The sequence below is a fragment of the Castor canadensis genome, chromosome 9 (assembly GCF_047511655.1).
Source record: "Castor canadensis chromosome 9, mCasCan1.hap1v2, whole genome shotgun sequence".
In the NCBI taxonomy this organism is placed as follows: domain Eukaryota; kingdom Metazoa; phylum Chordata; class Mammalia; order Rodentia; family Castoridae; genus Castor; species Castor canadensis.
The window spans coordinates 10,676,568-10,690,073 of record NC_133394.1 but is presented as its reverse complement, the minus strand read 5'-3'; the positions used below and the strand labels follow the sequence as shown (position 1 = coordinate 10,690,073).

Here is a 13,506-nt window from a genome sequence, read left to right as displayed (position 1 = left end):
GCTCCTGGGTCCCCTGCCAACCCTATGAGAAGAGGAGAAGCCGGGCGAGGGAGCAGGACGCGCGGCAGCCGGACTCCCCCGCAAGCTCGGAGCGCCTCCCCCTTTCCCGCCGCCCCCAGTTCACCAGAGAAGCAAAATGCAATCGCCGAGCTTTGGCTAAGAGGGGAAGGGGCCCGCGCCACCCGCCAACCCGGAATCCGGTCCCGGCGGCGGCTGCGCGCCCCGGCCGCGGCCCCTGGGGCCCAGGAGTGAACAGCAGCAGCCGGGAGCAGAAGCGGAGACCGGCCCGGGCTTGGCCGGGGCTGGAAAGGAGGGACGGGGCGGGACGAGGACGCGGGGGGCGGGGAGGGGACCCCGGCGCAGAAAGATGGCAAGGTCTCTCATCCAAGCGTGCCGCAGCCTGGCTCTCTCAACATGGCTGCTTTCCTTTTGTTTCGTGCATCTGCTCTGCCTGGACTTCACCGTGGCCGAGAAGGAGGAATGGTACACCGCCTTCGTGAACATCACCTACTCCGAGCCCGCTCCGGACCCCGGGGTCGGGGCGACTGGCGGCGGCGGCGGCGGTGGCACCGAGCTGCACACGGAGAAGACCGAGTGCGGGCGCTATGGAGAGCACTCGCCCAAGCAGGACGCTCGCGGGGAGGTGGTCATGGCCAGCTCGGCCCACGATCGCCTGGCCTGCGACCCCAACACCAAGTTCGCTGCGCCGACGCACGGCAAGAACTGGATAGCCCTCATCCCCAAGGGCAACTGCACTTACAGGGATAAGATCCGAAACGCGTTCCTGCAGAACGCCTCCGCCGTGGTCATCTTCAACGTGGGCTCCAACACCAACGAGACCATCACCATGCCCCACGCAGGTGAGTGGCTCTGGCAGTGAGGCCGGACGCGGGGGAGGGGAGCCCGCGAGGATGGAGGCGGCGAGAACCATCCAGCGTCTGCCTCCCAGCTGCGCTCTGCAAAGTCCATGCTGCGCGGAAGACGCGTCTAGGTTCCCTGGCCCTGCTTAAGTTTTGCCCCATGTCACTTCGGGGGCGGCGGAGGAGGGGACGGAGGAAGAGGGGACGGAGGGTGTTACAAAGGCGAGAGGATTCACTGTGCAAGGGGCATATCCCAAAGCTGGGCAACACGGAGGTGGCTGACTTTTCCAAAGAGAATTGGGAAGATGGGGTCTGCAGCTCAGAGCTCGGATACTGTTCTAGGTTACTGACCCACCCCGCACCTGTTTGGGGCCAGAAGATCTGATAACTGAGTTCTGCACTTTGGTGTGTGCATCAAGTATACCCCTGATGCGTGCGCTTGTGTATCAGGAGGTGGGTAGGGTTACCTGCTAACGGTTTACCACTGTGAACTTGCTCCTGCAAGTCAGATTTCAGCTCTTACTGAGAGTTTAAGAGTCTCCCCCTTCCCCCCCCACTTGCTGGGTTTATGTACGTTATAAGTAATATTACAAGTACTGTGCTCTGCCAGGCTGTCATCCAGAGAAACTGATGGACAGGCACTATGGTAAATAACGACAGTCATCAGCAAGCCAAGAAGAGCTTAGGGCTATAAAGTTCTAACTACTTTTCCAGTGCTGTGTTAGCCTTTGCCTGGTTGAGAGTTTAATGCGCTGAATGTTTCTTTTTGGTGAGAATGAGGCGATTTCAGTGCAGAAAAAAGCTTTTCTTAATTATCCCAAGTGCCAGATTAGAAATACATTGCTACCCCCAAATTCCACTTGATAACGTCTGCGTATAACATAAACAATGTTTCCGTGGTAGGAAACCGCCAAAAAAGCTGTGTTATTCAGGTTTGTTAGCATAAGCCACTAGTTTTAGCAGTCTAGCCTCCCGGAGTCTAGGGTTACTGTGATGTATCTGCGTGCCAGAGAACTGGACCCTCCCTCTTTGGAGGGGCTCCTGGGCTCGGGCTGTGGCATGTAGCAGGAGGAAGAAGGAGGCAGAACAGACAGATGCATTTGCTGAGTGGAGTAGCTAAGTCAGAACTATTATTGTGTTTCAAAGGCAGATTTTAATAAACAGACTACTGAAATGGAGCAGCAGGCTTTGGCTACCTTTGCCAAGGTGTTCTCTGTGGGGATAAGTTTCCATTCCAAGAGCTCATGTCACCGGTTAGTGAAATATACAATTAATTTGCTGCTAGTAATCAACACCAGCTGTTTTGGTCAAGGGCATTTGTCAACCTTAGCAGGAACATATGGGGAAGATACATGTTAGAGACTTACAAACACAGGCCAGGAAAAAAAAAAGTGGTGTGTTAATTAATGAACAGGAGAGGCAGTCACCTTCTTTGAAAAGTCATGATCCAGTACTTTAAAATGTCTTCTAGGGGAAAACATTAAACTTTGACCTTGAATCCTGGGAGTACTACTTAAACTTTTATCCAAGGATGTTTGGACTATGGAATTTTACTTTAAGTCATGTTAAGTGTCTTTTTTTGAAGTACTGGGGTTTGAACTCAGGGCCTCACACTTGTGAGGCCTGCCCTCTACCACTTGAGCCACTCCACCCGCCCAGTTTTGTGTTGGGTATTTTCAAGACTGGGTCTCGAACGCTGTTTCCCCAGGCTTGCTTCGAACCTGTGATCCTCCTGATCTCCGTCTTCCAAGTAGCTATGATTGCCTGGCTCCTGGCTATGTTAAGTATATTTAAATGAACATTTAATATAGAAAATCCGGGTTCTGGGGTAGAAAGAGTGGATTTTTCATGGTTCCTTAAACTCCAAGAACATCATTATATCCCTTTATAGGATTCCTGAAATGTTTCTCTGTGCATGAGTATGAAATCTTAAATTCAGCTTCTTTGAGCACAAACGAAGAGGCATCATTTGTTCCTGTTTAAAAAGGTTTTCCAGAACTTCCAACACATGGGATCAATTAATGGCTGCTGTTCTTAAAGAAAGTAGTAAGCTAATTTTTCCACCAAATGGTGACTGGTTAAGACATAGTGGGAGTAAAACATTTAGTAATAGTTTAAAAGTCAAAGGCCAAAAAACATGTAAAGAAAGTTGTCTTCTTTCCAATAGTTCTCTGTCTCCAAAATTGTGTGAATGCTGTATTTGCTGGTAGCCACAAAATTCTGTATTCTTTTTTGACATTTTGTCACATTAGTCAGAGGGTGTATTGATTTCTGCTGGAGTCTCATTATAAGGAGATATGTGGTGCGGTAGCATGGTGAACCCTTCACTGGGCTCTGAAATTCTTCTGCCTGAATTGTATACAGGGTCAGCACTAGTCTGACTGTCAGTGTCTTACACTTGATTCCAGAACTTGAAGGCTTGCCTTTTTCTTTTTTTATTGAACGGGATTGAACTCGGGGCTTTGTGTTTGCTGGGTAGGTGTTCTACCACCTGAACCTTACCTTGAACTCTGGTTATTTTTGAGATATGGTCTTGCTTTTTGCCTGGGCTGGCCTAGACCATGCTTCCTGACGTAGCTGGGATGACAGGCACATGACCCCCACCTCGCATGGGACCTTACAAACTTTTTCACTGGGCGGTGTCTGGAACCTCTATTCTCTAGTCTCAGCCTCCTGAGTAGGTAGGATTATAGGTGTGAGCCACCATGCCTGGCTTGAAAGCTTTACTTTTTCTAGTTAAATGTGTGGCCAGCTTTTAAATTCACTTTAGGAAACTTTGTACATTTTGGATGCTAATCCAATATTCTTATTTGGAAACTTGGAATGCAGTGTGGATTTTTACACCAAGAGGTTTTAAAACATGCGAACGCTGATGTTGTATTGCCTCTCCCCTAGATCCTTTGTTTTTGGAGCTTATAGCTTTCAGTGAGAAGGTCTAAATTTAGAGTTGAGCAGCTCATCATATAGTTTCTATGCACTTGGTCTGATGGGACCTGTCTGCGCTCAGTATCTTGAAATAACTCAATGGAAGTTATCTTTATCCTCCCCCTCCCAGTTCTGGGAATCAAACTCAGGGTCTTGCTCAAGCTAGACTAGTACTCCAGACCTCTTTTCTCCTTTTTATATACCCTTTATTTCTGACTTTTTCTTTTCCTGAACAAATGATTTTGAATTTCTGGCACTTCTGCAGTTATGATTTCTCATTCTCAAAGATGCAGATTTTCTGGGAAGAGACTTGTGGTTTTTCTTTATAAAGAGTTATTTTGTTTCCCCTAGTGTTAACAGCTTTGTTGAGATGTGATTTGCATACTATTCAGTTCACTCATTTAAAGTGTACAACTCAATGTTCGTTAGCATACTGACTGAGTTATACAACTATCCCCACTATCTAATTCCAAAAAGAAACAAGGTACCTGTTAGTAGTTACTCCTCATTATCTCCCACACTCCAATCCTAGGCAAACACAAATCTGCTTTCCCTCTCTCTCTTATATTTTTGTCCCTTCTGTTCATCTTATGTGAATGAAATCACATCATGTATGGACTTCTCTTACTTTTCTCACTTAACAAAATGTTTCCAAGGCCCACCAAAGCCTGTAACATATGCTGTTATTTCATTCTTTTTTATTGACAAATAACGTTTCATTGTGTAGATACACAGCATTTTGTAATTTATTCACCAATTGATGGACCCCAGTCCTGAAAGCAAATAAATAAATAAAAAGGAAATTCCACCAAATATAGCAGTACTTTTGCTTGGCAATGAGCACATGTGTAGTACTTTGACAATATCTCTGAATTTTTGGGGTGGATGGTCCGCTCTTTGAGTTTTATGAATAATGGGGATGTGAAATTTATGTACAGATTTTTGTATGGACATTTCCTTTGGGTATAGTCCAAGTAAGAATTTCTGGCAACTTCGTAAGCTGACCTTTTGAGGATCTGCCAGACGTTTTCCAAAGTACTGTCATTCCACATTCCTACCAGTGGTACATAAAGGGTTTCTTCACATCCTCACGAGCACCTGTTATAAGGGATCTTTTGAAAATTTTGCCCATCCAAATGGATGTGAAGTAATAGCTACATTGTAATTTTAATTCCTATTTCCCTGATGACTGAACGTTACTTTTAACATACTATCAACTTATTCTCTACTCTTTGTTTTGCTTCTCTGTATGTCAGCTAATACTTACATGTTCTTTTATAGACTTTAAAATGTACACTTTTTGTTCCAGGGAAGAGACAGAGAGGAGAGGTAGTGGGAGAGGGACAGGGAGAGAAAGAGAGAAAGAAAGAAAATGAATACAAATGCCTTTCCTTTCCTTGAGGGAAATGGACCAAAATGTTCCCTCTAAAAGGATATGAGGAATCCCACGTGTAGTGAAGAGCAGGCAGGGGAGCTGAGCAAGTTCAGGAATGTAGTTCCACCTGTTGAAAGCCCTAGGACTGAACATTCAGGTGCAGGTAAAGGCAGTGAGACCCCCATTATGTCCTTGGAGCTGGTCTGCTGCTTGCCTGTGAGCCTTCTTTCAGTACCCTCTGGGGAAAGTGCGGCATCAGACATTTCTACAGGCCATGTAAGGGAGGCCATGTAGCAGAGTAGCCTCTAGAGCCAAGCACTTGACTTTGTGTCCTAGCTCTGCTATTTTCTCACTGTGTAGCTCTGCACAAGTTATTCAACCTCTCCTGAATTGAGCTTCCTCATTTGTGACATGAACCACAATGGCATCCACTTTAGTTGCTTATTATTTGAATGAAATGGGTTAGTACATATACAGTGCCAGATCAAGAGCACGTCCATGGTAACCTTGATGAGCACTGAACACACACAGTAACAATCAGGAGCTACAAACTGGACCATCACAGCAATGGGGATGACTGGCCCTGGCAGCTTTGGGAAACAAATCTTTAGGTATCCTTTCATGCTTTAGAGTCCTGGACAGTCATGCCCCACTCTGTTTGTGGCCTCAGTGTCTTGAGACAAGCTTGTCCCAGTTCCCGCTGATGATCAGCAAGCTCCTTAGAATTCTCCTGTTGTGTTTGCACATTTTCTTGCCTTAAATTGAAATGTCACATCTGGGTATGTTAGCTATCTGGAACAAGTTGTGATGTAGAGGAAGCGATATGTTTTCTTTTCCCCCCTTTTTGGTGAACATGCGTACTCTCTGTTTGTCAGTTACTAGTACATAATCAAGAGGAAATTAAACCTCTAGCTGTCTGGGAGGAATGCATCCCTAATAGCAACTTGGGGGTGGGATGAGGGAGGGGAGGCTACAGAAATTCTTTAGAAGACAAACTCAGCCTTCGGAAGGGAGAAGCCCAGGATGGAGTACTGTCATGCATATTGGACATCTACAAGGTTGGGAGAACAAGAAAGAGTCTTGTTGGGGCTCTTTCCTAGGCATGTGGGTGCTAACAGTTTAATTTATGGGTTCATGCTCCCATTATGGGCATTACTTTAATTGCTAAAGTCTACCTTGGCTTTAACCTCTATGTGAAAGAACTAACTGCTTTAATTTAATTAAAAATTTTCAAGGCTTATGTGTTTCTAGAATATCTATGTGCAATTTTGTTTTACGTTTTCCATTAATTGATATGCTTTGCTCTCTATCTCTCTCTCTCTCTCTCTCTCTCTCATGTTGCAGCCCTCTCTTTGGGTAGTAATAATGCTGAATAAGTAGTGCTTGCTCTGTGCCAAGTATGGCCTGAGCATGTATTTGTATTAATTTAATTCTCACAACACTATGAGATAGGTGCCCTTACCAGCCCCATTTGCTAGATAAGGAAACTAAGACAACCTGAGGTAACCTGGTCATGCAGGGAGCAAGACGTAGAACTGGGCTTGTAGAACCAGGCAGTCTGTCCCCTGTGTCTGTGCTTATAGTTTTTGCTTCTTATGTCCTCTCAACCTGTGATGATACTATAAAAACTAGGTGTGGTCAGACAAGATGGCTTATGCCTGTAATTCCAGCTACTCTGGAGGCAGAGGCAGGAAGATCAATGGTTCTGAGGCCAGCCCACACAAAATTAGTGAGACCCTATCTCAAAACAAAATACAAACCAAAGAGCTGGGCCATAGCTACAGTAGTAGTGTCTAGCATCCTCCATCCTAGGTTCAATGCTGAGTAATACACACCCAAATAAAAGTAGATATGAAGAGTGTTTACTTAATATTGGATATGGGGGTGCTCTAAGACTGATTCCTGACTCAGGGCATGTTAACAAGTCCATAGGTAATGCATTGTTGACTGGAGAGCAAACTGTGTGTGTGTTAATTCTCCTCAATAACTACCTCACTTGACCATTCAGTTGTCAGTCAGTCTGTTCTCAGCCTCAGTGTTTTCCTTTATAAAATATGAAGTTTGCATTAAGTGGTTTCTAAGAATTGCTTGAATTCTAAAATGTATTCTTAATGTTTCAAAAAATCAAAATATGTCCACTAAAATTCAATTTCTGACTTCTGTTGATCAGAAAATCTTGCAACAGGAGTCTTGCTGCCTCGCTGCATGAGTGGTGTGACCTCTAGTTGGTTCAAGTCCCAACACCTTTGTGTGTGTGTGCATGTGTGTATCTGTGTGTGTGTGTCTGTGTGTGTGTGAACGTGGGCTTTGAGTCTGGTAGGCAAGTGCTCTACCATTTGAGCTTTGCCACCAACAATTTTGTTTTTACTTTGTTTTTGAATAGGGTCTTGATAATTTTTCCCAGGCTGGCCTTAAGCTGAGATCCTCCTGCCTTTGTCTTCTGAGTAGCTGGGATTATAGAAATGTGCTACCACGTTCACATTTGCCAATACCTTCTATGGCTCTTGGCCTACTCCATACATTTGTGTTCCTTGTTTCAAGACTAGGATCAACATGTTTGGGACCCATTAGGGTTGGTAAAGAGAAGATGCAGAAAACAGACTAGATTTGACAAATGAAAAATATTTAAAAGTGTCAAATTATTCAGAATGGAAGAGATTTCTTTGGGAGGTTAAGCTTTCTCTGGATTTGGATTGAATGTCACCTGGAACACTGGAAACCTTGTGGAACTGCCAACCCCAGGACTCATGTAGAGTCCCAGTCAGAGATGTTTTGAGGGCTTCTGAAGCCTGAGATCACTTGATTTTCTATGATTTGGGTACTTCAGGAACATATTTCTTAAGGATATCAGTTCCTTCTTCATTTTTCTCCTCTACACATTGAAACTATCATTTAGGCTTTGTCTTAATCTCATGCCTAAACAGTTTCACCCTCCCTACTTTGTGTGTGTGTGTCTGTGTGTGTGTGCTTATTTATTTTGCACTAAACCATAACTCTTCACCTGTCCCTGTACTGACAGCTCTCCAATAACCTGCATTCCAGCTTCTCTTACTAAAAGTCATAATTCATTGAAAGTGTTAAATAACATTCTTGGCAGTGTAATTTAATATGACCTGAGCAGTTCCAAAAACTAAATAACTTGTTTATACTTTTTTGGCCATGCAAGTTCATATCTGGGGAATTTGGAAGGAATTCTTGTTCCTGATGTTTAGTAAGAATTTGATCTTCATGCTACTCTTAAAAATCCTTAGATTTTTCACTAAAGGGTGTAATTTTATGGCCATGAACTCTGGAAAGGTCCAGAAAGAACTTGGAGGTTGTATTTACAACTCATTCTTATAGTCTTCAGAAAGGAGTGATCATGTCTCCGAGGCATCTTCGTGTGTTTAAAAATGGGTCTCCACTTTTTTAAAGAAGGTGTTTAACCATTAGTGTCACATTTCTGGACATGAAACTTGGCGTATAAAGAATTCAGTATTTTGACAGCTTCTAAAAAAAATCTTCAGTCACCTGGAAGAGATTCTTCATCTTGTGTATACTCTGAAGAGGATTTTGCTCACTGTGGAGGGACTAATGAGATGCTGAGGGTGTGTGTAGTTCAGAAAATTGAGAGCTGCTAAATTTGAATTAAAATGGAATTCAAGTCCCATTCAGATTCCCTCAGCTAACTGGTAATACAGAACTCAGAGAAACAAGGTAGCGTGGTGGGACGGGATTGTTCTACTAAATTGCATTTATGGTCTTTCCCTTCAATAGAAACCTTGTTCATAGATATATAATGCAAACTCTACTCTTGTTTAAAGCTTTGACTGAGTAATCATTTGGCAGTTTTATTTATGATAGAATAATGCGTTATATATATTGAAGTCAAAATATTAAATACTATGGTTAGACTTAATTCTGACTTTTTCTATAGCATAAGAGCAAAATTAAATTTATTCTATTATTTCAGATTTGTGACTATAAATTGATATCTATAAGTAATCTCTGCTTTTTCTTTCCTTTGTCTAATGTTTTACTATTATGATTTATTAATTGCACAAAGGGGTCTCATTGTACTATTTCCATACAGAAATATAATGTACTTTGATAAAAAATCACCGTCTTTGTTACTCTTTCTCCCCCCCAACTTTAAAAATAACTTTAATGGGCTATATTATTCTATCTTCATACATGCATATTAAGTACTTTGATTATATTTTCTCTTCACTTTCTTTTGGTTCTCCCTCCCCAACAGTCCCCTTTTTATATTCATGTCTTTTTTTTAGGTCTGTGTTCTGCGTATGAGAGAAAATGTGCAATACTCATCTTTCTGAGTCTGGCTTATTTTGCTTAACATAATGATCTCCAGTTCCCTCTATTTTTCTGAAGGTGACATAATTTCATTCTTTATGACCAAATAATACTCCACTGTGTATCTGTGTCACATTTTCTTTATCCATTCATTGGTTGATGAGCCCTTAGGCTGATTCCATAGCTGAGTGATTGTGAATAGTGCTGCTGTAAACATGGGTGTGCAGGTGTAGGTATCGCATCCTGACTTTCATTCCTTTTGATGTACAGGAGTGGTATAACAGGGTTGTGTGGTGGTTCTATTTTTGGTGGATTTTTTTTTTTTTTTTTTGTCATACTAAGGTGTTGAATTCAGGGCTTCATATTTGCTAGGCTGGTGTTCTTCCACTTGAGCCACGCCTCCAGCCCCTTTGGTTTTTTTTTTTTTTTTTTGGCTCTGGTTATTTTGGAGACAGGGTCTTGCTTTTTGCCCAGGTCAGCCTGGACCACGATCCTCCTATTTTATGCTTCCCGCCATTGCTGAGGTTATAGGCATGGGCCACTATGCCCAGCTTTTTTCCATTGAGATGGGGTCTCACACACATTTTTGCCTGGACTGGTCTGGTACTGCAGTCCTCCAGATCCTAGCCTCCCAAGTAGCTAGGTGTGAGCCACCAACACCCAGCCTATTTTTATTTATTTTTTTTTTTAAGGAGTCCTTCTTGATTTCCATAGTGGCCGCAATAATTTACATACCTGCCAACAGTGTATGAGGGTTCCTTCTTCCTTACATTCTCACCAGCATTTGTTTTTGTTTGTTTTCTTCATAATTGCCACTCTGAAGTGGGGTGAGATGAAATCTCAGTGTAGGTTTGATTTACATTCTCTTCACAGCTAAGGATATTGAATATTTCTTCATTAGTCATTTGTGCTTCTGAAAATGTCTGTTCGGTTCATCTGCCCATTTGTTAATTGAATTAGTTCTTATGGTGTTTAATTTTTTGAGCTCCTTACATATTGTAGATATTAATCCTGTCAGATGAGTAGCTGGCAGATTGTCCCCCATTCTGTAGGCTGCTCCTTCATTCTTGTCATTGTTTCCTTTTCTGTGCAGAAGCTTTGTAATTTGATGCAACCCATTTGTCATTTCTTACTCATATGCTCTAAGCATTTGGCATTATAGTCAGAAAGTAAAGACTTTCTTTGCCTATTTCTTCAGTGTTTCCCCATGTTTTCTTGTAGTAACTTCAAAATTTTAGGTCTTGCATTAAGTTCTTTGATCCATTTTAATTTGATTTTTATATAAGAGGAGAGAGAGGGATCTAGTTTCAGTCTTCTACATGTGGATATCCAGTTTTCCCAACACCATTTGTTGAAAAGGTTGCCTTTTCTCCAGCTGTGTTTCCAGTGTCTCTGTTGAGAATCAGGCTGGCTGTACCTGTGTGGGGTTATTTCTGGCTACTTTTGTTACCATGCCTTTGCCTATTCCTTGCTGCATACTGGTATTTAGAAAAACTTTTTCACTAGAAGTTTGCATCATTTGTGAAAAAATTAAAACTTACCCGCTAGGTCATTTGGCATTTTCATATTTAGTGTGTGATGTGAACATCTATTTCATTATAATAGAGATTTTTAAATAAGATATTAGAAATAGTTTTTTTGCACTAAATGTATGGCTCAGCCATGTCTTTTCTAGGACGAGATATGCAATGAGTGTGCATATAAGATAAGACCATTTACATGAAAGGTTTGTTTCTTAACAAGTTCAGCCTGGTGTCTGTCCATTGGAAACAGTCCATTTTCACACTATTGAGAAGGTAAAGACTTGAGGGTTTGGGGAAGTGTCAGCACACACACACAAATGCCACTTTTCCCCCTTAACTTTTCTTTTTCTTGGTCCTGACTTTCTCAGATGCTAATTATCTAGCTATTGTGTAGCCACAAAGTGACTAAATTTACATCAGAAATGTAATTCTAAATGATCCAAAGAATAGTGGGAGAAGAAGAGGTGTTTTCCCCTTCGTTTATCAGGAAGAGGCCTGGAATATTCTTCCATCCAGATGCCTACAGAGCTGGCTGCTTCTTCACCTCTCTTTCCTGGTGTGACCTCATCACAAAGGCATCCTTAGCCACTCTTGGAAACAGCGGCATCCATCCCTGCTCCTCCCCAGCACACCCTACTCTCTCTGCTTTCCTTTACTTACCGTTAATGTTTATGTCTGTCTCATTCCTCCAGAACATAAGTTCCACAAGACATTTTTTGTTCAGTTAAGTTCTCCAAGCCTTGGCATGGAAAGTACTCAGTAACTAATGTTAAATAACTTGTAGACCAGAAAGACGGACTGTGTTGATATGCTAATCTCTAATTTCATAGCAAAGTGTAATTATCTGCCATTAAAGGCTTTTTTCTTAGTTTTTGAAGTCAGGGAGATTCTAACTTGAGTACTCCATTATAAATATGTGTCCATTCTGCTGGGCGTGGTGGCATGCACCTGTCATCCCAGCTATGTAGGAAACATAAATAGGAGGGTTGTGGTCCAGGCAGGCCCAAGCATAAAAATGTGAGACCCAATTTCAAAAATAACCAAATCCAAAAGGACTGAGGATGTGGCTCAAATGGTACAGCACCTGACCTGCCTAGCTATCATGGGGCCATGTGTTCAAATCCCAGTACAATCAATCAATCAATCAGTCAGTCAATATCCATTTCATAGAATTTGATATAAAATGGGGTGCTTGTTTCATGTAATTGATCTAAGGAGAAAAGATACTGGTTGTAATTGAAGGACTTAGGGCTTTGAGAAATTTGTAATCAAATACAGTTCTGTACTTGTGCTTATTGTCTTGCAACTTTATATTTTTAAGTGTTTTTATTTTAAATGAAGTACATATACCATATAGAGAAATTTGAAAATGTAGAACATTTAAAAAGAAAAAGGAAAATAATAAAAAAAAAATCACATCCCAATTGTTTACTTACTCTATTTTCTCATTATATTTGCTTTTACCAAGTTGGGACTATGTTATGTGTATGTTTTGAAATTTCCTCAATGTCCGTGGTATTTGTGATGCTTCCACTTTTCTCTTACATGAACAGTGCTGCAATAAACATTCTTATATAGCTAAACATGGCTGGATTCTTTTGGTTACATTCTTAGATCAAGGTCTAGAACACGGGACAGTTGAATGTTATTCTTGTGTAGTGGCAGAGCAAGTCTTTTGGGTGTTTGTTTTGAGAGCCTGTTAGAGAAGTCTTTGAATGTCTTCTCTCCTTTGTGGAGAAAAAAATGTGACAGTTACTGGTGGTGGCCACGCTGCTGTTGCTGCTGGAGCCTGTCTCAGCTTTTAAGCATCTCTTTTCTGCAAGCTAGACCAGTTTCGCGGCTGATGCAAGACACAGAAGGTGGAGAGTCAGAAGCATGGAAGCCTCTGTGATAGAATCATCGGTATTATTGTTGGCACCTCCCTCCCGCATTCCCTTACACTCTTCTGTGGCTGGGGATGTTGGATCCAGGTTGAAGCAGCAGTAGCAAAACTATGTTTCAGCAGTGGTTCTCCCTCAAACTGGCTTTGCTGTTGGCAAGTCCCTTCCCTCTTCTGGGTTTCATTTTCAATCTGTTGAAAATGGTGAGCAGGAGGGGGATTTGGTTTAGATCAGAAATTCTCCACCCTGATTGCATAGTGGAGTGATCTGGGAGGGTTTAAGCCATGGATATCCCTACAGAAAGGGATCAGGATGGTTGGGGAAGCTCCCAGGAGGTTCTAATGTGCAGTCGGGTTGACAGCCACTATGCTGGATGAATTGAAAGTCCCCTCTAGTTCTTCTTGATTGTTGTCACTCGGTATTTTTCATTTATGCAAACAATTTTATAATAGGGAATAAACTCACATAGTTCAACCTCTTTCCTCCAAATATAAGAAGATGCACAGTAAAAACATCTTCTGTCTCACTCCTTACCCCATGCCAAGTGACATCTATGAGTAGTTTCATTCTTCTTTCCTTATTTATACCACTCAGCTGTGTTTATTTATTTATTAGTTTAAGAATTTTAACTAATACATAAAATGTACCTA

At 42.1% G+C, this 13,506-nt stretch overlaps 1 protein-coding gene across 2 annotated transcripts in view; it reads left to right on the top strand.

Annotated features, from left to right (window-relative positions):
- The first annotated feature begins 267 nt into the window (after window positions 1–267).
- Rnf150 (ring finger protein 150) overlaps window positions 268–13,506 on the top strand; it is a 241,446-nt gene continuing 228,207 nt past the window's right edge. For both annotated transcript variants that reach the window (XM_074041195.1, XM_074041196.1), the window contains exon 1: window positions 268–860. In XM_074041195.1, the coding sequence (XP_073897296.1) occupies window positions 368–860 (493 nt within the window). In that variant the 5' untranslated portion in view covers window positions 268–367. The remainder of the gene's footprint in view (window positions 861–13,506) is intronic.